Genomic DNA, 26,556 nt, shown 5'->3' on the forward strand with positions numbered 1-26,556 from the left:
ATAGGTTTTGTCGTGCCGTCTTCACGACTGTCTTGGTGTGCTTGGCCATGTTAGTTTGTTGGTGATGTGGACACCAAGGAACTTGAAGCTCTCAACCTGCTCCACTATAGCCCGTCATTGAGAATGGGGGTGTGCTCGGTCCTCTTTTTCCTGTAATACACAATAATCTCCTTTGTCTTGATCACGTTGAGGGAGAAGTTGTTGTCCTGGCACCACACAGCCAGGTCTCTGACCTCCTCTCTATAGGCTGTCTCGTCATTGTCGGTGATCAGGCCTACCACTGTTGTGTCATCGGCAAACTTAATGATGGTGTTGGAGTTATGCCTGGCCGTGCAGTCATGAGTGAACATAGAGTACAGGAGGGGACTGAGCACGCACCCCTGAGGGGCCCCTGTGTTGAGGATCAGTGTGGCGGATGTGTTGTTACCTACCCTTGCCCCCTGGGGGCGGCCGGTCAGGAAGTCCAGGATCCAGTTGCAGAGGGAGGTGTTTAATCCCAGGGTCCTTAGCTTATTGATGAGCTTTGAGGGCACGATGGTGTTGAATGCTGAGCTGTAGTCAATGAATAGCATTCTCACATAGATGTTCCTGTTGTCCAGGTGGGAAAGGGCAGTGTGGAGTGCAATAGAGCTTGCATCATCTGTGGATCTATTGGGGAGGTATGCAAATTGGAGTGGGTCTAGGTTTCTGTGATGATGGTGTTGATGTGAGCCATGACCAGCCTTTCAAAGCACTTCATGGCTACAGACGTGAGTGCTTTGGGTCGGTAGTCATTTAGGCAGGTTACCTTAGTGTTCTTGGGCACAGGGACTATGGTGGTCTGCTTAATACATGTTGGTATTACAGACTCGGACAGGGAGAGGTTGAAAATGTCAGTGAAGACACTTGCCAGTTGGTCTGCGCATGCTCACAGTACACGTCCTGGTAATCCGTCTGGCCCTGCGGCCTTGGGAATGTTGACCTGTTTAAAGGTCTTACTCACATCGGCTGCGGAGACCGTGATCACACAGTCTTCCGGAACAACTGGTGCTCTCATGCATGTTTCAGTGTTATTTGCCTCGAAGCGAGCATAGAAGTAGTTTAGCTCATCTGGTAAGCTTGTGTCACTGAGCAGCTCTCGGCTGTGCTTCCCTTTGTAGTCTGTAATATTTTGCAAGCCCTGCCACATCCGACGAGCGTCAGAGCCGGTGTAGTATGATTCGATCTTAGTCCTGTATTGATGCTTTGCCTGTTTGATGGTTCATCTGAGGGCATAGGCTGCGGAGACCGTGATCACACAGTCTTCCGGAACAACTGGTGCTCTCATGCATGTTTCAGTGTTATTTGCCTCAAAGCGAGCATAGAAGTAGTTTAGCCTATCTGGTAAGCTCGTGTCACTGGGCAGCTCTCGGCTGTGCTTCCCTTTGTAGTCTGTAATAGTTTGCAAGCCCTGCCACATCCGACGATCGTCAGAGCTGGAGTAGTATGATTCAATCTTACTCCTGTATTGATTTGATGGTTGCCTGTTTGATGGTTCATCTGAGGGCATGGCGGGATTTCTTATAAGCTTCCAGGTTAGAGTCCCGCTCCCTGAAAGCGGCAGCTCTAGTCTTTAGCTCAGTGCGGATATTGCCTGTAATCCATGGCTTCTGGTTGGGGTATGTACGTGGTCACTGTGGGGACGACGTCATCGATGCACTTATTAATGAAGCCAATTACTGATGTGGTGTACTCCTCAATGCCATCAGAGGAATCCCGGAACATATTCAAGTCTGTGCTAGCAAAACAGTCCTGTAGCTTAGCATCTGCTTCATCTGACCACTTTTGATCGAGTCACTGGTGCTTCCTGCTTTAATTTTTGTTTGTAAGCAGGTATCAGGAGGATAGAATTATGGTCAGATTTCCCAAATGGAGGGTGAGATAGAGCTTTGTATGTGTCTCTGTGTGTGGAGTAAAGGTGGTTCAGAATTTTTTTCCCTCTGATTGCACATTTAACATTCTGATAGAAATTTGGTAAGATGGATTTAAGTTTCCCTGCATTAAAGTCCCTGGCTGCTCGGTGCACCGCCTCTGGATGAGAGTTTTCCTGTTTGCTTGTGATGGAATTCAGCTCATTCAGTGCGGTCTTAGTGCCAGCATCAGTCTGTAGTGGTATGTAGACAGCTACAAAAAATACAGATGAAAACTCTCTAGGTAGATAGTGTGGTCTACAGCTTATCATGAGATACTCTACCTCAGGTGAGCAAAACCTTGAGACTTCCTTAGATATTGTGCACCAGCTGTTATTTACAAAAATACATAGTCCGCCGACCCCTTGTCTTACCATATGCCGCTGTTCTGTCCTATCGATACAGCGTATAACCAGCCAGCTGTATGTTGATAATGTTGTCGTTCAGCCACGACTCAGTGAAGTATAAGATATTACAGTTTTGAATCTCCCGTTGGTAGTTTACTCTTACGCGTAGGTCATCGATTTTATTTTCCAAAGATTGCACGTTTGCTAGCAGAAGGGAGGGAAGTGGGGGTTTATTCGATCGCCTACGAATTCTCAGAAGGCAGCCCGCCCTCTGGACCTTTTTTCTCTGCCTACTCTTCACGCAAATGATGGGGATCTGGGCCTGTTCCCGGGGAAGCAGTATATCATTCACGTCATGCTCATCGGACTCGTTAAAGGAAAAAAAGGATTCTGCAAGTCTGTGGTGAGTAATCGCAGTTCTGATGCCTAGAAGTTATTTTCGGTAATAAGAGCCGGTAGCAGCAACATTATGTACAAAATAAGTTACAAAATAATTTACAAACAACGCAAAGAAACAAACAAAAAAAAACACAATTCTTTAGGAATACGTAAAACATCAGCCTTGTCCTCCATCGCCATCTGAACAAGGCAGTCCAGTGTAGGGCAAACAGCATGGTTAAAGGCTTCAGAATATTTATCTGCAGCTTTGCACTTACATAAAGATAGTTCTGTCCTTCTCTATCCTAGACAAACTCATTTTTCCCTTTGTGTTCTAGTGTGTGCAGTATGTGGTAGTAAGTGTATGCATTGACATTTGATTTGCATGAATAAGCAGAGCATGGAAGCTCTTGTAATCACCACAGACATGGCAGTGTGGGATGCAATGAACCACTGTATATGGAAAAGGCAAGATGTGTGGGAATAATTATGCAAAATTATCAGAGATGCAAATGTGTGTTGAATATTTTATCCATTCCCGTGTGATACTGTAGTAACTAAGACTTTGAGTGTAACAATGCCCAGCAAACCAAAGTCAGGTCAATCCCAGACTTTCAATTTGACCTGATGCTGGTTTAACATGTGCTATGTGACTTGGAACTCAGTGCCATGTTGGACCTGACCTCAGTGACCCGTAGAGGTAAGTCCCACCCATTGGAACAGACCTGATCATACACACAAGTTGATTCCTTCAAAGGCATTTTTCAATATTTTGAGGTTGTATCCATGCCTTTGTCCAGTAAACCGTTTGGATCTGGCAGTCCACCGGAAGCTAAGTAGTTAGAAAATGTTTGATCCCTACGGCACAAAACCAGGGACTCGGAGAGTGACCCTGAAAATATAAATAGGCCAGTTCTATTTCAGAAATTGGTTAGCATCCGAGGAGACAGCAGTGAGATAAATGAATATTTAGCAGGGATCTACTCTCTTCCAATGAGATGCAGATGGAGCTATAGGCCCCAGGGGGAAAGGCGTAGCTGTAGCTAGGGGTCAGTGCTAACGTACCCAGTGGCGGCTCCTCTTGGGCAGTGCCTACTACTAGACTCTTGCATGGCCCTTCGTGCTGTGTCTCGCTCTCTCTGCTAGAGAGCTTGTGTTCACCTTGCCCAGGGATGTTTTTACCTCCACTGTCATCCCAGGTGCTTGTCCATGCATTGATTATTCAGCCCTTGTGAACTACTGCAATAGAGAAGTACTACTACTGTATGGTAGTGTATGTAGTAGGTCCTCTTCCCATTCCCTAGGAAGACTCTAGCCTTGAACCAGCCTGATGTTCACCATGTATAGTGAAATAGAATGCTGAACGCAGCAATCAGGCTGCGTCCACCAGGCTAGGAAGACTCTCATGTGTTATACTTGGTTGTTGTTTAGGCAACGGCAGGTAGAATAGTGTGTACAGGATGTAGCCTAGTGCTCTTGCCGAAGGGACAGCCATTCAATGGAGTTTAGGAAATGCAGTGATAGGATATACAGGAGGGAGCACTTATTTGCAGTCCGTCCATTTTTTATGGGATATTGACTATATGGGTAAATGTAATGTTGGTTCTAGCCATGTATACATTTCGAAGACAAAAGAAGACCATGATAGTGAATTTGTTTGCTTACAATCCTTATGCACTAGATTAAAGTCCATGGCATTGTTTGGTGCTAACGGATAATAAAAGCGAATAATTTTGTATCTCTACCACAATCAGTGTCATATGGCTATCAAGTTAATTTTCCCGAAATTGTCATTGAAAGAAATGGCCCAGCTCTTTGTTAGGGATTAGTGTGATGATTTAATGTCTTTTCATCTCCTTATAAAGCCATTTGGTCATGAACTGAAGCAATTACGATGAATGGATAGGCTGACTAATTGTATAAAACCTGTAATTGGATGCATATTGTCATGCCTAACCATTATTGCATCATAAACCCAAGTCGATGAGGGTGGAATTGCTCTAAGGTCACATTACAAGCGGCGACACGAGAAACAAATAGGCTTACAAACAAGCAAGGAACACACTTGCTTCTCTGTCTCTGTCTCCACTCGCCACTTAATTTTCCCATTCCTTCCCGTTCCTCCAGGGGATTCAATTCAACCATTACATCTAATTTCCCCCATAACCCCAATAACTCCCTCTCCAAATAAGGGGTTTAGTTGTGTTAAGCTTTAGGAGTTTACCTTGTATACGTTATGCTTTGTTACTGGACCATAAAGAAGAGGAGGATGGGAGGATGCGAGAAGGAGAAGTGCAGCAGGACATCAAGTGATGGGAGTAATTGGCACCGGTTCATCCCTCTATCCCCCTCTCCCACCCGTATGCAGGAAATGACGGCAGGAAGTCTGCTCTGTAACGATGTGTCCTGCTGCTCTGCGTCGCCGATGCTCGCAGTCAAAGGGCATCACACAGTCACTCCTGTCAAGGGCAACAAATCACTTGAATAATAACACCAAACTGATTCCACAAAAACACAAATAATTTGGTAATGTGCTTGTTTATTTGTAATTTTGCCATTTGGGCCACAGCACATATGTTTATTGCGGTTCATTATTTGTTTTGGTGTTTGTTGTGTCTGGACACCAACACCCATTTGTTTATTGATCTCTGTTGAAGAGCTAGGACGATAAACCGGAAATTATAACCATACCGATCAAACACTAACCATACTAATCACTTATCGCAGGCATTTTGCTGATATCGTTCATTTTGATAAGTAGCCTATACTAGAGAAATGTCAAGTTTGAAATGAAATAAGTTGGCTAATATGGGTGATTGTTAATGGGACAATTGGTGGCTACAACCATCAAACTGGTAGTACCGTAATTTCCGGACTTTAAGCTGCAACTTTTTTCCCACGCTTTGAACCTCGCGGCTTAAACAATGACGCGGCTAATATATGGATTTTTCCCGCTTTCAATTTTTTTTGAAAGGAGATGACTTCAGTGGTTTCAGTGCACAGGAGGAGGAAGATAGTGACCAATGACTTTCTTGGTAGGCTACTGTTTACTGCAAATGTTTTATTTTTTGTTACAAGCCATGTTTCGTTAAAGCCTATTTATTTTTGTTACAAACTGTGTTTCGTTAAAGCCTATTTATTTTTGTTACAAGCCGTGTTTCGTTAAAGCCTGTGTAAAGTTAATTTGTTTCAATGTACCGGTAGGCACCTGCGGCTTATAGACATGTGCGGCTTATTTATGTTCAAAATAATATATATTTTTTTAATTCAGTGGGTGCGGCTTATATTCAGGTGCGCTCAATAGTCCGGAAATTACGGTAGTTGTTGAAGGAATAATACAAACGAAACTATGGTGCACTTTAATGTTATAAATGTATCGTTCTATGTATCATTTTCACATCAATTTAGGCAATTTATTGCGATATGGATTTTTGTCCATATCGCCCAGCTCTACTCTGTTGTTTAATTCAGTAGGGAAATTCAGCTTCAGCAGTATTAACTGATGTGCAATATTTTATGCCATAAACTGCAGGTCCAATGCTTGCAGGCTATGAGCCACTATCAAGGTTAACTGCAAAGTATGAAGGGCTGGCTTAATCTGACAATCGGATCTAGTATCCATATGACTAGAGCAGCAGGTCTATAACAGGAGGGTACAAAACCAGATGACTAGAGCAGCAGGTCTATAACAGGAGGGTACAAAACCAGATGAGTAGAGCAGCAGGTCGATAACAGGAGGGTACAAAACCAGATGACTAGAGCAGGGTACTAAACCAGGAGTGTGTGGCTATTTGACCATCCCCCTGACAATAACCAAATCCATATTTCTATCTCATCATAAAAACGAGGTATGGAGAGAGAGAATTTAATAGTTTAATAGATTATAAATTATATGCTTAGGCCTACCTCTTGATGATCTGTCCATGAACAACGGATGCAGCCAGCTCTGCAATGTACTGTTCAGCTCCTTAGCCATTAAATATTGATGTGTTATGTGCTGAATATTCTCATCACCACATGGCATGTTTTTGGTGTTTTGTGGTATAGTAAAAGAGTAGCCCCCCCCAACAGTTTGGATGGTTAGTGTTTGGTCACTCCCATCCCAAATATGAGAGCACAGGATAACCCCCACTTCCACCTCCCACTGTGAAATGGCGGGTAATGAAGATGACATCCGTGGAGCATGGTGGTGCTGCTCCATGGAGAGCAGCCATCAGGGGATACTATCCTACTGAGTACACACATCATTTATTACTGGAATCTAATCACCTCTTGAAATGAGTTCCATTGGAACTCATTAGCCAGTTTGATGAAGATCGGCCCAGACAATAAAGAAACCTAGTAGGGAAAAAAAGAGAACTGATTCGTAGGGAAATAACTGCGGAGCACTTGATGCGCCTGACAATGTTTGTCTCAGACACTATCTGTATTCTTCTGTCAGGTTTTTCCCATTGTTTGTCTGATAAGAGGAGGCAGAGGTGTGAAGCATATGTAAAAGGAAACCCTTTTTTTCCTACCACGGTTCAGAGAGATAATATGTCAATCGCTAGCTGACTGTATTTTCGAGGTTTTTGAAGTCTAGCCCTAGTGTTTCAGTTGCCATAAAGGTAGCTTATCCAACAAACCACGGTCAGAACAAAGTGTATCTTAGACGCCAACTCACCTTTAATGTTGGATCACAGGAAAAGCATTGACTGATATCTAAACATACTTGGTTTGATGCCAATTGCTCCTCTGTTTTATTTAATAGTATTTTCATTGCATGACTGGGCACTACGGGTGCTTCCCAAATGGCACCCTATTCCCTATATAGTGTACTACTTTTGACCAGAGCTCTATGGGACCTGGTCAAAAGTAGTGCACTATTTTGGGAATAGGGTGCCATTTGGGAAGCAACCATGGACTCTACAGTATGTGTTAAAACCAAGAGGAGGCTCAGCCTAACCGCACTCACCAAGAAGCTCTGCTGGAAAATGTATTCATAAAGTCAACAAAACTCCTTATTGATTTCTTGAAAATGTTATTTCCCATCACTAGCATATGCTCACCCACAGCCAGAACAAACTGAAAATATTGTAGTGATTTTCCAAATAATTTAAGAAGAAAATTCCACATATTTCTACATGTATGATTTGCAAAGCCTCCTCCAAGGCTCAATAATCCCTTGCTAACTGTATAGTTATTAGTATTCCCTATGAGCACAGTAAACTGTGGAATTTCCAGCTTGCAGCAGCATGCACAGCCAATGGAAGGAAAAGTTAATCAGGCTTTTTCGTTAGCTACCATTGCACCACTGTAAGTTGAGGACATGTAATCAGGAGCTGCAGTCAGTTTCTAAGTGATAGCATCGATCTCCTGGATTGAAGAGTCAAACCTAATACAGGATTCAGAAGTGAAGTTGAATGCTGGTGTGTGAGGAATATAAACCCCTGTTAACAAGGATGGATGGACATTGAGCGGGAGGGAAAAATGGGAACTGGTTGGAGGCTGGTTTCCATAATGACATTTAGTCAGTCCTTGGATCAGGGTTTGGGTTTGTTTGCCTATCCAGTTTAGGTTTGTTTAAGAACAGCAGGCTTTGTAACAGTGGGGACAAAGTGGTCCCTCTGTAAAATTGCAGTAATTGTGAGCAGCAGCCTCTTATGGTTTAACCAGCCGACACTGGGCAAATTCAGCTTCAGTGGAGGTGCTGCTGTTTAGACATTTAAAACCACACCCTGTATGGGATTTGAAGCTATACAAATGTGTTGCCATTTGATTAGCTGTTCAGGAGTCTTATGGCTTGGGGGTAGAAGCTGCTAAGAAGCTTTTTGGACCTTGACTTGGCACTCCGGTACCGCTTGCGTGTGGTAGCAGAGAGAACGGTCTATGACTAGGGTGGCTGAAGTCTTTGGCAATTTCTAGGGCCTTCCTCTGACACCGCCTGGTATAGAGGTCCTGGATGGCAGGAAGCTTGGCCCCAATGATGTACTGGGCTGTACGCACTACCCTCTGTAGTGCCTTGCGGTAGGAGGCTGAGCAGTTGCCATATCGAGCAGTTGCCATACTGGTTGCATGCTGACTGATGCAACCAGTCAGCATGCTCTCGATGGTGCAGCTGTAGAACTTTTTTGTCACGTCCTGGCCAGTATAAGGGTTAATTCGTATTATAGTTTGGTCAGGACGTGGCAGAAGGTATTTGTTTTATGTGGTTAGGGGTGGTGTTTTTGGAGTAAGGGCATTTGATTTAGTATTCTGGGGTTTTTGGGCACTGTTTGAGATTCATGTATTCTATGTTTAGTCTAGGTAGTCTGTTTCTATGTTGAGTTAATTGGGGTGGACTTCCAATTGAAGGCAGCTGTGTGGTGTTGCCTTTGATTGGAAGTCCTATATTAGTTGGGTGTGTTTGTCTGTGTGTTTTGTGGGAGATTGTTCCGTGTATAGCATCAAGCCTTACAGGACTGTTTACTGTCGGTGTGTTTCTTTTGTATACGTGTTTATTTTGGGTTTTCCTTCTTTCCATACAATAAAGAAGATGAGTTTACACATACCTGCGGCATTTTGGTCCTCCTTAACCAACGACAACCGTGACATTTTTGAGGATCTGAGCACGCATGCCAAATCTTTTCAGTCTCCTGATGGGAAATAGGCGTTTTCGTGCCCTCTTTACGACTGTCACAAAATGTAATTGTTATTGCTTGTAAGATTTGTGTGTTTTGTATTGTTAGATATTGCTGCACTGTTGGAGCTAGGAATATCAGCATTTCGCTACATCCGCAATAACATTGCTAAATATGTGTATGCAACCAATACGATTTGATTTGCTTTGATTCAGTGAACTACTATAGTGCTTTTAAAGAATATGAAGGAAAAACAATAGGGCAAGTGGTACATTTCAAAGCAATATCTCCTAATGGAAAATGTCAGTTTGTTTTAAAGAGAGAGGGAGAAAGAAACACTCATGAACCTACTTTCTTCCAATCATAAATGAAATTAATTTATAGAATGAATTACTTTAGCTTAATTAGAGATGCAGCTTGATTAGTATTAAGTATATAGCATCGTAGAGTTCAAAATGAGGAGAAATTAAACCAGTGACTGATGCATTGACATACTTAAGGTAACAATAATGCTAATGTACGCAACATCTCATTTCTAAATTGGGTGAGCTTGGAATATTGTGTGACTGTACACCTTGCGTTTCAGTTCTCTCTCTTTCTCCCCTCCCTCTTTCTCTCTCTACTGTAATGAAAAAAGTGATTAGCACTTTTTAGCGGCGTTAGAGACACACACGCCTTCTGGCGATGTGTTCCTCTGTAATTTCTTTGTTAATTGCGTCTCTGGGGAAAGAGGGGGAACGGAAGCCCGGGGGCAGGGCGCCACACTTACACACTGGCCTGCTTTTAGGAGACTCTCCCCCTCTCTATACCCTACCCGGGGCTGTTTGAGCTTCCCCTAGGTTTCATCCCAGAAGGCACCATATTCACTATATAGTGCACTACTTTTGACCTGGGATCACATAAGTGGTGCACTATATAGGAGATATGGTGTCATTTGGGATGAACCCCTTACTCTCATATCCCGTCCTATCCTGTCTGCCCCAGTATTTCACCACAGTCTCTTCACCACCGCTTGCTCATGCACTAAACCCCCCCCCCCCCTATTCAGACCCATTGACTTTTTCCACATTTTCTTACTTTACAGCCTTACTATAAAATTTATAAAAAAAATGTAAAAACATCAGCAATCTACACAAAGCAAAAACAGGTTTTTAAAAATGTTAGAAAATGTATACAAATTTAAAACAGAAATACCTTATTTGGATATTCAGACCCTTTGCTATGATAATTGAAATTGAGCTCAGGTACATCCTGTTTCCATTGATCATCCTTGAGATGTTTCTACAACTTGATTGGAGTCCACCTGTGGTAAATTCAATTGATTGGACATGATTTGAAAAGGGCACACACCTGTCTATATAAGGTCCCACAATTGACAGTGCATGTCAGAGCAAAAACCAAGCCATGAGGTCGAAGGAATTGTCCGTAGCGCTCCGAGACAGGGTTGTAGCACAGATCTAGGGAAGAATACCAAAACATTTCTGCAGCATTGAAGGTCCCCAAGAACACAGTGGCCCCCATCATTCCTAAGTGGAAAAAGTTTGGAACTACAAAGACTCTTCCTCGAGCTGGCCGCCCGGCCAACCTGAGCAATCGGGGGAGAAGGGCCTTGGTCAGGGAGGTTACCAAGAACCCGATGGTCACTCTGCACTCTGACAGAGCTCTAGAGTTCCTCTGTGGAGATGGGATAACTTTCCAGATGGACAACCATCTCTGCAGCACTCCACAAAGCAGGCCTTTATGGTAGAGTGGCCAGACGGAAGCCACTCCTCAGTAAAAGGCACATGACAGCCTGCTTGGAGTTTGTCAAAAGTTACCTTACGGACTCTCAGACCATGAGAACAAGATTCTCTGGTCTGATGAAACCAAGATTGAACTCTTTGGCCTGAATGCCAAGCGTCACATCTGGAGGAAACCTTGCACCATCCCTACGGTGAAGCATGGTGGTGGCAGCATCATGCTGTGGGGATGTTTTTCAGCGGCAGGGAATGGGAGACTAGTCAAGATTGAGACAAAGATGAACAGAGCAAAGGACATAGAGATCTTTTATGAAAACCTCCAGAGTGCTCAGGACCTCAGACTGGGGCGAAGGTTCACTTTCCAACAGGACAACGACCCTAAGCACACAGCCAAAACAACACAGTCTGTGCATGTCCTTGTGTGGTCCAGCCAGAGACTGGACTTGAACCCGATCTAACATTTCTGGAGAGACCTGAAAATAGCTGCGCAGCAACGCTCCTCATCCAACCTGACAGAGCTTGAGAGGATCTGCAGAGTGGAATAGGAGAAACTCCCCAAATACAGGTGTGCCAAGCTTGTAGCGTCATACCCAAGAATACCCGAGGCTGTAATCTCTGCCAAAGGTGCTTCAACAAAGTACTGAGTAAAGGGTCTGAATATTTATGTAAATGCATTTAAATGTTTTCATTTTTTATACATGTGCAAACATTTCTAACCACCTGTTTATGCTTTGTCATTACGGGGTATTGTGTGTAGATTGATGAGGGAAAAACCTTTTTTTAATCAATTTTAGAATAAGGCTGTAAGGCTAACAAAATGTGAAAAAAATCATGGGGTCTGAATACTTTCTGAATGCATTGTATGTTCTTCACAGGCTGCAGATTTATAGAACCAGACAGACAGGGAATCTTTACACAGACACACAGCTCCCATCATGAGATGAAAAAAATTCTGCAAGGCAGTAGGCTTCTTCCCTTTTTGCCCGTGGTGAATTACGGATGTCTGGAAGCACCCTTGAGGGAAATGATGAGGCAAAGGCTGTTATGGACTTTGCCAACATTGCAGAAGCAAAATGGCTCTGGCATGTTGATATTGATCAGTGACTGAATGAGCTGACATGTGGAGGCCTGTTGGAGGTGCAAACTTCCCACCTTTAATCTGCGGTTTAGCCATTTTAAAGCATTAGAAGGGAGTTGGAAATATGAAATCTTTTCACACATTTGTGGCACTATGCAGAAATCGCTCTGCCATTTCCTGGTTGCAAAAACTAATAGTTCACCTAATTTCAGTTTATGTTACAAAATAAGCTAGTATAGTGTAGAGAATCATTCTACCATTTCAGCTGTTTGAAGCTGGTGTACAAAACCGAAAGTAAAAGACGCAAAAACAAAACTTAAGAACATGTAGCATAGAAATAGTGCACGTAGAACAGATCTACAGCTTCTTAGACTTGCTTTCAAGTAGAATAATAGATCTATAACCCACATTTCTATGTGAATTTGTTTGAGTCGCCTAAAAAGGTAGCTTGTTGTCACAGCAACAGTGAAATGCTCTAAAAAGAGGTGGTGAAGCGGCAGGCAGCGAAGGAAAGGAATGGATACTGTGTTTCATCTGGCATCAAGGCAGCAGATGATATGTCAAAGGGAGAGGAGATCAGGTTGTGCACATCTCTGCACATCCAGAGTGTAATGACCCATGACTGAACCCGGCCCAGAGGGGGCTTGTGGGCCGCTCTTCCAGATCCATGCTGGTACGGTGTGACCCTGGATGACCCCGGGACAGTGGGGAGTCCACAAACTCCACACATTCCCAGTGTGGTGCAGGAGACCCCATCCTAGTGAGAGCACCAATGCCATAGCAACAATGGGATTTGGGGACCACAGGGGTGACATGAGGAACACTCCTTTGATTTTGCCCAGTGACTTCTTGGCTGCTGATGTCATTGGTTATGTCTGCTCACACTGAAAATACACCAGTGGTCACCAACTAGTCGATCGACTGGTCGATCTTTAAGGCATTCCTAGTCGATCACCAAACATTTCTGTAGAAAAGACAACGATAAAGGTATAAAGGCTTGCGCTCCTTTTTAAAGCGTGTATTCATGTTGCGCTGTTGATGGTAGGTGCGCTTGATTCAGAAGCCCTGTTCACCAGGTAGGCAAAGTGTTCCCATTTCAAACCATTTAATTTGTCTGAAAAGACAAACTCCACCTACCCAGCGGAACGGTAGATCTGTGGCTAAATCGAGTGTGCCTACTGTGCTGACCAATTGGATAGCTCATATCATGACCTCAGCCACAGCAATGTTTGGTACTATGCCCAGAGAGAGACTGTCAAATAATACAGCAAAGAGCTGCTGTTTTTATGAGTAAGTTCATATCAACATTTTTATTCAACACTGTCAACACTGTTTTTATTCAACACTATTACAAAACATAAAACACACTTCTCCCTACTTCCACTCAGTCTGCAGCTGCAATGAATGAGTAGCTAAATGTATCGATAGCCCTGCTTTTTTATTATTATTAGCAGCTCGTCGTGTATATTTTAATATTGAGGGATATTTAACTTTCTCTGGTCATAGGAACAAATTTGTGCATGAGTCAGATGTGGTGCGACTCGAGTTACGCCAACAGATGGAAGACTGTGTCCCCTCTCTCTGGACAGTCTCACTGGAGAAAAGAAGGAGAGAGCAGGGACCGTGAGAGGCGGACCCTCTGCTGCTCTCTCCTTCCCTCCGCTGAGACTAATGCTGTGTTCAAAACAACTGGGAACTCGGAAGTCGGAAATCTCCGACTTCAGTGCATTCAAGACAACTGGGAACAAAAACAAAAAGAGATCTGACTGGATTTTTTTTTTTGAACGGTCATCCAAGTCGGAATTCCAAGTCGGAAACTCAGGCATCTTTCTAGAGCTCCGACTTTCAGACCAGATCACTTGCGTAATGATTTGACCTCCATTTTTACCTAGTTCCCTGTTGTCTTGAAAGCACCATGACCATCAGATGCAGGTACCATCAGTGCTACACCACCAACTGACCTATTTTGTTATCAAAGCTCGAGTTTTGAAATATAATATGATCTGAGAAGAACAGTACTGGCAGGACAGGCATATAGCCAATATGCTGTGATAATGTATTAGGCCTACTGCAAAAACCTAATTCCCACAAAAACGTTTTTTACTAGGTTAATGTTAAAAAAATGAAGTCATGTTTTTAAAATCCTGAGCGGGAGATCTCGGCTTGCTTTTTGACTGCGAAAGGGATGTTGACTCAGAAAAAGTTGGTGACCACCGAAATACACAAACACAAGACAAGAAATGCAGGAAACAGCAGTGAGTGTAGATAGTATGATTTCAGTAGGAGGATATGCAATGGATGACAATGTCAGAAAAGCATCAGAAGAAAGTTGATAAAAAGCCATGTTCAGCCAAAGCCTTGAATGCCCTGTGATATTGTTTTATCATAAATTTCAGTGTGATGGGCTTGATTAATCACAGATTTATCACAGCGTTGAAGTAAAAAAGATGATCATTTAAATGGCTTCGTGATTACTAGAACTCGTGGCCTCACCTATGGCTCTCTAAAATGAAAAGTTTCGGCAAACACTGTGATATATGGATTCTCTCCAGGACCAGAGTGATTGGAAGTTACATGAAGGGAGACAGGATTCAGGAAGATGGACATTTTTATGGACTTCACAGAGCCAGGGTCACAGGGATCAGTGCCCAATATGCTGATATCTCTGCTCCATAGAGCAGCATAATATAGCAGCCTCTCTAAACGGATGCCAGGTCGATGGAGGGCAAAGATGGGATAACCAGTCTGGAGATGTTTCCGAGATAGCTGCCTTTGCCCAGGCCAGTGAATTTCAAGCAGAAAGTGAGCAGGTACATCAGAAGAATCTCTGTGGTTTAATGTTCACTGCAGGAAGCTCTGGGAAACCTTTACCTTTTTTTGTATTACCCATAGTGGTAGAAAATGGAATGGTAAAACAGAACTCTCAGCAACCTAAAGACATCTCCATGTGCTCTGTAATTATTGATTACCCTTTTTACTGGCAGCTCTTGAAAGAACATAGCTGGGTTGAGTGGTCAACAAGATGTGTCTTATGCACTACCAGCAAATAAAACTCTGCACATAGTCGTGGCTGAGAAAACATTAGCCCTGATTGCCCTTGCAAGTCAACTCTGCCACATGTCAAAGCAGGAGTAGTTCATCCTTGTTTGTGATTCTCACTGACAAGTAATGATTTTACATAGTTTTCTTCACAGGCGTAATCACATTTGGATAGGTTTTAATTTGGGAGTGCCCATCTGCACCCTGACTAAGATACATGATTGGAAAAATAAAGTTGGCAACTTAACATATTCACATTCAGTAGGACTCACTAATGAACACTCATCTGAGCTCAGGGAGAAACTCCAAAAACTTTGTCTGTCAGGATTAGAGTTGCAAAATTCCAAGAACTTTCAATAAATTCCCTGGTTTTCCAGAAATCCCGGTTGGAGGTTTACTGAAATCAGGATTTCTGTAAAACAAGGGAATTTATTGAACATTCCTGGAATTTTGAAAACCCTACTCAGGATATAGTAAATCATTCTCCAAAATGGAGGAAATGAGTTATGACACCAATATTGAATCACTTTGTTGTTTTCTGCTGATACAGATTGATTGATGTCAGTTAGGTATAAAATGTCAGTGTGGCAATTGACCGTGATAAACAGTCCCTATATCTACTGATTAGTCTGTTCAATGTAGAGAGGCTAAGTGGTTGTAAATTTACACTGGGAACATCCTGTATGCCATACCATTACCTCTATTTGCACAACCACATCAGCAAAATTTGCAAGCAGGAAATTGAGGCCACCATCTTCTTTCTGATTTGATACTGTGTTGCTGTGCATTTGCGGGGCAAAACAAAAAAGAAACCAATCCAAGCATCACACAGTTCTTCTACCTAAATTACCTTTCCCCTCCCTGTCTCATTCACTCAACTGCGCACACAAGCTCCCGTTAGGCCTACAGAAACAAAAGCATATAAAAACAGATTTAACTGATGGGATACACGAGCTACATTCCTTGCCAGATGAGGACATTTTTATCACGAATTGAAAATGGACCTGTTGATTGAAGTATGAAAAAAGGTGTTCCAACAACAAGCTGCAGTTTTGTAATAATTGTGTCCCGTCTCTTTTCCGCTTAGGCTACTTTGCAAACTGCTAGTGCCAAGAACAGCTCAAATGAGCAAAGCGAACCAACAGTCCATCATTTAAAATTTTCAAGAACTTTGAAAGTTTCTTCAAGTGCAGTTGAAAAAACCATCAAGCGCTATGATGAAACTGGCTCTCATGAGGACCACCACAGGAAAGGAAGACCCAGAGTTACCTCTACTGCAGAGGATAAGTTCATTAGAGTTACCAGCCTCCGAAATTGCAGCCCAAATAAATGCTTCACGGAGTCCAAGTAACAGACACATCTCAACATCGACTGTTCAGAGGAGACTGCTTGAATGGTCGAATGGTCGAATGACTTTATGGTCGAATTGCTGCAAAGAAAACACTACTAAATAAGAAGAAGAAGAAGAGACTTATTTGGGCCAAGAAACACGAGCAATGGACAGTAGATTGTTGGAAACCTGTCCTTTGGTCTGATGAGTCCAAATGTGAGATCTTTGGTTCCAACCGCCGTGTCTTTGCGAGATGCAGAATAGTTGAACTCTGCATATGTGGTTCCCACCGTGAAGCATGGAGGAGGACGTGTGATGTTGTGGGGGTGTTTTGCTGGTGACACTGTCAGTGATTTATTTAGAATTCAAGCCACACTTAACCAGCATGGCTACCACAGCATTCTGCAGCAATACGTCATCCCATCTGGTTTGCGCATAGCGGAACTATAATTTGTTTTTCAACAGGACAATGACCCAACACACCTCCAGGCTGTGTAAGGGCTACTTTACCAAGAAGGAGAGTGATGGAGTGTTGCATCAGATGACCTGGCCTCCACAATCACCCGTCCTCAACCCAATTGAGATGGTTTGGGATGAGTTGGACCACAGAGTAAAGGAAAAGCCGCCAACAAGTGCTCAGCATATGTGGGAACTCCTTCAAGACTGTTGGAAAAGCATTCCAGGTGAAGCTGGTTGAGAGAATGCCAAGAGTGTGCAAAGCTGTCATCAAGGCAAAGGGTGGCTACTTGAAGAATCTAAAATCTAAAATATATTTGTATTTGTTTAACACTTCTTTGGTTACTACATGATTCCTTATGTGTTATTTCATAGTTTTGAAGTCTTAACTATTATCCTACTATGTCGAAAATAGTAAAAAAAATTATAAGAAAAACACTTGAATGAGTAGGTGTGTCCAAACTTTGACTAGTACTGTATATGGGGCAATTTAGCAATTAGGATTTGTTATCTGTAATGGTTATGATCAATTAGGCATTGTTGCTCACTGTTGGCATAGGCTTATAGATAAATGCAAAACATTGAAATCTAGTGTAGTTCTTGTGTTGTAAAAATAGATTTCTTTACCATTCGAGTACTCGAGTAATTCCTAGTCTAGAGTACATTCTTCTCCAATGTTACAGAGGCCTGTGTGAATGAGGCTTTGTGATAGCAATTAAATCAGCTTTTACAGCTCGTTTGTCATGTCTTGGCACAGAAACAGAGCTGAAGTGGAACCTAAACCATCTGTACGTTTTGATAGGTCAGGTTCAGGGGGAAGACAGATGTGTGGCCTCCAGTTGGGTGGCGATGAGAGGAGGAGAGGTCTCTCTTGCTCTCTGTCTCTTTCTCTCTCTCTATTTCCACTGGACCAGTGACCGTTCATTTAGGATGCTATCAGTTCGCTGCTGATAGATATTAATTGACTTTTTTCCCCAATGCTCCCTCTTGGCTTAACGAGCTGCTCAGATGTCAGATGGCAATTACAGGGATACTATTTTATCAGCTTAATTACTGATATTTCCTGCCTATTGATTCATCCTCCACAACGAAATTATTATACCGACCGGCTTTGCTGCTCTCTGTCTCTGTGGCCAAACTGAAACACTTAGGAATGTGACCCAAGACATATTTATAATCTCACAGAGTTTACACCAGGTACAATGTCTGTTGTACATAGAAGCTAAAGAGAGAGAGAGTGGATCTAGGCCGGCTAGCTATCACATAACAACACTTTACTGGAAACCGCCAAGGCGGGGGAGATAGAGGAGTAGAGAGCAGGGCTGACTGGGATGGGGTGGTGGTGGTGTGTGTTTGTGTCAAGCTTTGGTGAAGATTGAGGACGAGCTGTGCAGGTTGGTTGCTATGTCAACACAGGGTGACCTCAGTGCGCTTGACAGAATGGGGGCTTGAGAAAGGGACTTGATGTAGCAGTCATCGCTTGGCCCCTCTTACTCATTTTGGAGGTCAGACAGATGGGACCCTTGTGAGTTCCTTTTTATAATGAATATCTTCTCCCGCTTAGGATGGTGATGGCTTCCTCCTCCAAGTAACAGACAAGACCATCACAAAGACAATTTTGGGATTCCGGACCATCAGCAAATATAAGCTACTATCTCTAAATCCAATCTGTACGCTTATAATTAATTAATCTTACTTTATGTCCAAATTAGAACAAACGATAGGTTAACCCTTAGGCAAGTATGAGGAATTTGTACAGACGAGTTTAGTGTAGCCATCTTATTTAAATAAGATAATTATTGTTAATATTATGAAGCTTGATTCAATATAAATACTCCTACATTTGCTGAAAACCCAACTTTTTAATGAGCCATGAACCAACCTCTTTAATGGAAAGTGATCTAGACATTTCCACAATAAGAGCAAATTCCTCCCTGAACTTTACACAGTTCTCTCTGTCTAAGCCAGAGAAAAAAGGTTCAATAATTCAATATCACTTTTTCTCTGCTGCATGGGGAACATTTTCACAAAATATACTTTATCTCTGAGAAAGGCAGGTCAAGAATGTATTATTTTGTTACAATAGAAAATGAAAATACGTTTTGTGTCTATGGGTTTCACTGCCCACTGCAACCTGCCTTTACATTGATCTGTTGTTGTACTCCCTCAGATACTGTTACCGTGCCAGTATATTGCTTTTATAGGTATATCTATTTGGTTGTTTTCCAGGGAGGATGCACAGTTTGGAATTCCATTGAATTGCTTTTTTCAGTTAATTAGTAGAAGTAGCTAAAACTTTAGGACGGCTGCACCCAGCCAGTACCCATGAAGGTCGCCGCGCCTGCCAAAAGTGTAAATTATACTGTGGGGTGAATGTTGCCGTGTAATCTGTCCATGAAAATAATGCCAGCTGCCAGCCTCGTGTGGACTGATAAGGCCTCCGACTGCACCTTGCTGGTGAGGAAAATATAAAACACCACTGTTGAGATCCACAGCAGCTCCCAGGGATACTAACACCAAGTTGCAAACATTTAATTATACTGTACCGCTGTTGCTATGGGGCCGCCGCATCTTGATTCTCTCAGCTTGCTATGAAATGGATGCCTCTGGTATAGATTTAAGTCAGACAAGCCCTTAACATATAATATTATATTACAGTTAGTCAGAGCCAGTCAAATTGATCTTATCTGTATAAAACCCCCACTGCATCCTCAACCTTTATGGTCTTATGTTTCATGCTGCTTGAGGTACTTTTCTCCCCTGTGAACCTATAAAACACAGGGCCGGCCAAAATAAACCCAATGAATGGCAACATAAATCAGGTTCAGTTCCATGGTGAGAGTTCTTAGGATTCTGGAACTATGGTATCTGAATATCTTGGTAGTCAAATAGACTATCTGTATGGGTAATGCATTTACTGTACTTTCTATAGTGGCTCATACACTGCTATTTCTATCATCTCTAACAATGGTTATATAAAGTTTCAGGCCTTTGTTTGTAATGGGTTATAGAGGATGGGTTATAAAGGATGGAAAAATGTCCTAGCAAAGCTCTGCAATAGGAAGATACTATACCTTTGCCTGTTTTGCATTTTATAATACATTTCCCATTATAAAATCAAAAAACTGTCAGGTCCTCCTGCTGTGCACGTATCCTCTGACCATTTGTATAGCTGTGATGCGGCCCCAGTGTAATGTCTCACTTGGAGGCGAATCGTCAGTAAATTGCCTTCAATTCAGACCTTCGCAAACTCACAGACCTGCCTAACACACCAACGTATTGGGAGGTGTTGGTGGGATTTGAAGACAGACGCATTAGTCCCCTTCAAAGTCCATGAACAAGATATCACTAATGTGGTGCGTCCGTGGGCAGGCCCAATCAACGGTAAATAAACGCAGGCACTCTCACCTGCGCTGCACAGTGCCGTGGCAACAGCTTCTATTAAGGGCCAAAGAGGTCTGTCAGCTAAGCCCATTCCCACCCAACCATCTTAAGTGCAGGGATAAATCGAACTTCAGAATGATTGAAAGGCTAGCTGGCCAAGTAGGCTGGAGTGAGTGAAGGCATAGGTTTACTATTAGCATGTAAATACTGTTTTACTAGCCCAGATGTCAGGCCATCCATATGGTTTATGTAGTCCCATTGAGAGCTTCAACCCTTCCATACCTGCTTGCTCGGTAGGTATTGACTGGTGGGGAAAAGGCATCCACCATCCACTGTATTAGCAATCAGGTTGAATATCACAGTGGATTGCCACTCAGAGTGAGTGTCTGCTTTATTGCAATTTACTTAGCTGTGTATAGGTGTAGCAAAGTGTGCCACTGCGAATTATCTAGTACAAGCGACATCTGCCTGGGAAGATTTGCCTGTCACAGAGATTTGTTTAAGAGCTCCACTGTATTACGTTCCTGGCCGGGTTGCACTGTGCAGCGGTGTTGCTTTCTGGAGGCACCACATGGTTGACTGCATATAGTCAGATTTTAGTGATCTATTTCAAGCAGTATTAATATAACTCCCTTTGATATGATTTGTGTATGCTCTCTATTGCCTGGTAGCTCAACTGTATATTTTAATGTGGTGATGTATAAATCAGCTAGAAATCATAATAACAAGGTTTTTATTAGCATCCATCTCCACAAAATGTAAGAGGTTCTCCTATCAGTTCCTCCCTTAGTATGGTGTACAAAATAATCTGCAGTCATATGATCAATAGTTTTTTATATCGTGCAATGCTACTAGAAACACTATAGCATCACCTAGTGTTTATCAGAGGGCATTTCTCTACGTGGGAGGCAAAGTACTGTATCCCTGGAACACCAACTCTTCCGGGGTGATGACATATTCTGTGTTCTATATCGTGTCAAAGAATCTTCTAATCTTCACCTTCCCAACATCTGGTAATTGGTACCGATCTGACTGTCAGAAACAGGAAGCGTAAATTTAGATTCGAAGTGCTGAAGGTGGGCTGCAGATGACAAGATTTACCTCAGCTTTCTCATCCCGAGACCCTTTCCAAAGTGAATGGAATTTAATGGATGTTTTCTCCTTTCCTTGAAAGCGATTTGTCTTTTGCAGCATCATCTTGATATTCATTATGTTTGTCTCATAACTGTCTGGATGATGAGGTAAAGCAATATGTCAAAGTAAATTGGTGTGTGTGTGCATGCGTGCGTGACATATGTGTGTGTGCACGTAAGAGTGTCGCTGTGTGTTCATGTATTTCTTATTCTCCATCCTGAGAACAAAAGTCATCATTTATTTATCCAGAAAGATTCACTGAGTCGATTTCCCTACGCATCGCATTTTATCTCAGAGCCTAGAAGTCCAGGACATCCTCCAAACTCGGCCACCGTTAACGTCCTGCCTGCCTTGAAAATGTTCAGACGTGTCCTGAGTCTCACCAGCCGTGTTTGACATGGACAAAGTCCATGCTATGGCTCCAGGCACAGACCCTCACTTCCTACTTCTGTCTGATTAATCAAGCGCTGTAAATGGCCACATAGGGCCACCACACCACTGTACCCCTCAGGCCTGACCATGGTTGTGTCCCAAATGAGTTTTTTGACCGGAGCTCCCATAGGGCTCTGGTCAATAGAGCACTAAATAGGTAATAGGGTGCCATTTGGGACGATGACCATGTGGACGACCGTCAACCCACCAGAGGTCCAGCTTGTCACGACTTGATGAAGACTGACGTGCCCTGGTAGTTGATCATCAGCATTTACATACATGATATGAAAAGCTGTGCTTCATCACTCAAACTGCCACAGGCCCGGATCAAACGCCCATGACAAGCCCACCATTGCCATGCGTGTCACACTTTGAGGACAATGTGATCTATGAATAACAATGTGCAAACCCCATCTTTCTGATCATATCTAATGTGCCTTACTGTCCTCTTGTTTGATTGATGGCCATGTGCTTTTATTCATTCACATGCAATAAAGTGCAGTGTATACTGATTTAGTTTTCTATCTCATTCTATGATAGGGACTACATTATGTGCTAGAGCAAAAGGTGACTGTCTGTTTCCCCCCCTCACCCTGTTGGCTCATGAAGCCATGTTTAATTTCATCAAAACCAGCTCTCAGCAACTGGCTATTCCCTAGTTTGCTTTTGAGCTTTTAAATTGCCTGTGTATGGACACGACTCAGCAGAATGAAGGAATGGTAATCTGAACCCTTTTTAAGAGAAAACGTGCCAAAGCTTTGCATTTAATAACACAAGAGATGTCTTTGAAGATGCCAGCACTGCCCTAAGTGCATATGAGAGGACAGCATAATAAATGGAACTAAATGCAGTGCCAGTTTTGAGGGAAATGCAATGCACATGTGGATATACCCAATATACTGCATATCACATTTAGTTTTTAAAACTAACACCAATAACTTCTCTATTTCAGGAAAAGATTACATGATTTCAAACGTTGTCAACAAATTATTATATCCAAATCCCACAGTAACTATAACTATGCCCTTTTCAGGGAATTCCCCATCAGAAGAGTCAGAGGAGCGCGACAAGGAGCCCCGGACACTGACCTACCCAGCGTACATCGCCAGCCTACTGGACTCTGGTGCCAAGCGCATGGCGGCGGGGGTTCGCATGGACTGCAGCAGCCAGGGCCAGTGCCCGTACTCCTGCCACCTCTGCCACATGAGCCCTGGGCCTGGGCGTCCAGCCGAGCCTGTACTGCTCCAGATCACTAAGGCCGCCCCGCTCTACGAGCTGGTCTCCAACAATCACACCTACCAGGTACAGAAAGCTTTCACTGAAAACCTTGGTTTACCCCCATTTTAGCGGTCACAGACACATTTTCAGTAGTGGATTCCTAAAAGCATAAATAAAGTAGTGAGACTTTAAGAGCAGTGTGCAAATTATTTCCATGCATAAAACCTCGTGCTTTTCCAATTTTGAATTCAGAGCATAAAAGAACATTCACCACCAATATTTAAATATAAATTCATACATTCAATCATGCAGCGAGAGAAGCCCTTGGTTTGGGTACCTGTAATGATGTACGCTGAGAGTCAGGAAGCAAGTTCAGGGAGTGAATACATTTCATTAATAAATTAACAAAACAAGAAAAACAAACAGCGCACTGACATGAAATAGCAACAATGACGACTGGGGAAGAAACCAAAAGGGAGTGACATGAAGGGCAGGTAATCAAGGAGGTGATCGACAGGATCCTGCACCTTAGCAGAGGTGACCGGTCCGCTCATGATCCCCGGGAACGTCATCTTGGTTGTCATCCTGCGGCCGGAGCCGTGCATCGGGGAGAGAGTACTGTTACGTGTGCTCCCTCTCCAGCCTCTAGGTCACCAGGCTGCTCGTTATGGCGCACACCTGTCACCATAGTTACGCGCATCAGCGCATTATGACACTCACCTGGACTCCATCACTTCCTTGATTACCTTCCCTATATCTGTCACTCCCTTTGGTTCCTTCCTCAGGCGTCATTGTTTCTGTTTCAGTTTCCTTTCTGTGCATTGTTCGTGTTTCTTGTTTGTATTATGTTAATTTATATTTTTAAATACTCACTCCCTGAACTTGCTTCCCGACTCTCAGCGCACATCGTTACCGTACCACAGCAAAACACATATGCGAGATGTTTGACAATAGAGGTCGCAAAAAGAGAAGCTGCTCTCCGACATGTTGTGAAATTGTGTAGTGTATGCTGGACATAAGCCTACATCAATATGTCAGATGGCAAACGGTAAGCTAGAGGATGATTGCATGACCCCCTAGAGGGGCAGATCATATTGATGTCTAGACTCAGGCTGGGTGTTATTGACAGTGTTTGCTCCATCCTCCTGTCTCTTTGCAGGCACTGCAGGAGGCCATGATGAGCATGCTGTGGTGTTCTGGGAAAGGTGACGTAATCGATGACTGGTGCCGTTGTGACTCAAATGCATTCGGGACGGACGGACTGCCAACATGTGCCCCTCTCCCTCAGCCTAGGTGAGTCACTCAAAACATTCTGTCTACTCGACTTGATAAACACAAGTAAGATTGTATGTATTGATATCTAAAGATGAGCTTGTCTTGTCAGGATTTGTTGAGTTAGTTAGGTGTAACTCTCTTTATTGTCTCCCAGGCTCAGGTTGTCCCACTCCTATGAGCCCAGCAGTTCATTGGTCATCGTGGAATGGAATCACACTGAGCCACCAATCGGGGTGCGCATCGTGGATTACCTCATTAGCCAGGAGAAAGTGACAGAGAGGACAGACCACTCCAAAATGGAGACAGGTACATCCCTTCTCTGTTTCAGTTTTGAGGAAGTATGGTATTTACGTTCATTTCATACAATATGTCCATGTATAAATACAAAAATAGCCGTGCATGGTTGCTAAATGTTGAGGCAAGGTAAGGAAACCTCTAACTATATGTTACCACAGCAAAATTCCAGATTCTTAAATTAATGATTTACATTTGTTAATATTGTAGTTTTGCATATAACCACAAGATGGTGGTCAATGCTAACAATAGTGTGGTCTGCATTTTAGATTTCTAGAGTTAACAATTACTAAATATGCAAAGTAGTGGAGTGCATCACACATGTTCTAGTGCTGAATCATCTTCATCTGTCACTTCATCACACAGAGAAAAATATATCAAATAATGAAATAAGATTTTAAGATAAAAATAGAATGGCAAAGCTGTAAAACATCCTAAATATAAACCATAAACTTTGTGAATATCATTGGTGTTTAATATGAATGTTTCAGCATGAAATACCCTTTAAATATATATTTATTTACAAACTTTTATGTATTTTATTATGTCAATATGGATTTGGTGTGAATGTTTTGGCATCAAACGGGTTGCAGTTGTGAAAAAGTCAATAGTTGGAAGACTTGCAGAGTTAATTGAAAATAATGGCATTGTTGATTAGGTGCTATTTTCTTTTGAACAATATGGTCTATCTACTAGAAACTCATGGAAAATATGGATACAGATATAATAAATTAATACTATGTACAGTTGAAGTCAGAAGTTTACATACTAAGTTGACTGTGCCTTTAAACAGCTTGGAAAATTCCAAGAAATTATGTCATGGCTTTAGAAGCTTCTGATATGCTAATTGACATAATTTGAGTCAATTGGTGGTGTACCTGTGGATGTATTTCAAGGCCTACCTTCAAACTCGGTGCCTCTTTGCTTGACATCATGGGAAAATCAAAAGAAATCAGCCAAGACCTCAGAAAAAAAATTGTAGACCGCCACAAGTCTGGTTCATCCTTGGGAACAATTTCCAAACGCCTGATGGTACCATGTTCATCTGTACAAACAATAGTACGCAAGTATAAACACCATGGGACCACGCACCCGTCATACCGTTCAGGAAGAAGACGCGTTCTGTCTCCTAGAGATTAACGTACTTTGGTGCGAAAAGTGCAAATCAATCCCAGAACAACAGCAAAGGACCTTGTGAAAATGCTGGAGGAAATAGGTACAAAAGTATCTATATCCACAGTAAAACGAGTCCTATATCAACATAACCTGAAAGGCCGCTCAGCAAGGAAGAAGCCACTGCTCCAAAACCGCCATAAAAAAGCCAGACTACGGTTTGCAACTGCACATGGGGACAAAGATTGTACATTTTGGAGAAATGTCCTCTGGGAGATTAAACAAAAATAGAACTGTTTGGCCATAATGACCATCGTTATGTTTGGAGGAAAAAGGGGGATGCTTGCAAGCCGAAGAACACCATCCCAACCGTGAAGCACGGGGGTGGCAGCATCATGTTGTGGGGGTGCTTTGCTGCAGGAGGGACTGCAGATGGAAAATTATGTGGATATATTGAAGCAACGTCTCAAGACATCAGTCAGGAAGTTAAAGCTTGGTCGCAAATGGGTCTTCCAAATGGACAATGACCCCAAGCATACTTCCAAAGTTGTGGAAAAATGGCTTAAGGACAACAAAGTCAATGTATTGGAGTGGCCATCACAAAGCCCTGACCTCAATCCTGTAGAAAATTTGTGGGCAGAACTGACAAAGCGTGTGCGAACAAGGAGGCCTACAAACCTGACTCAGTTACACCAGCTCTGTCAGGAGGAATGGGCCAAAATTCACCCAACTTATTGTGGGAAGCTTGTGGAAGGCTACCCAAACGTTTGACCCAAGTTAAACAATTTAAAGGCAATGCTACCAAATACTAA

General features: G+C 42.8%; 1 protein-coding gene across 5 annotated transcripts in view; it reads left to right on the forward strand.

Moving 5' to 3' along the window:
* The window catches only part of LOC100380755 (astrotactin-1), a 299,659-nt gene that overhangs the window by 204,410 nt on the left and 68,693 nt on the right, over positions 1-26,556 (forward strand). For 4 of the 5 annotated variants that reach the window (XM_014140030.3, XM_014140031.3, XM_014140033.3 and 1 more), the window contains 3 exons: positions 22,878-23,146; positions 24,222-24,355; positions 24,492-24,643. In XM_014140030.3, the coding sequence (XP_013995505.1) occupies positions 22,878-23,146; positions 24,222-24,355; positions 24,492-24,643 (555 nt within the window). The remainder of the gene's footprint in view (positions 1-22,877; positions 23,147-24,221; positions 24,356-24,491; positions 24,644-26,556) is intronic. The other variant, XM_014140032.3, reaches the window with a different exon arrangement.

This window comes from Salmo salar, chromosome 14, assembly GCF_965601325.2.
Source record: "Salmo salar chromosome 14, fSalSal1, whole genome shotgun sequence".
Lineage (NCBI taxonomy): Eukaryota > Metazoa > Chordata > Actinopteri > Salmoniformes > Salmonidae > Salmo > Salmo salar.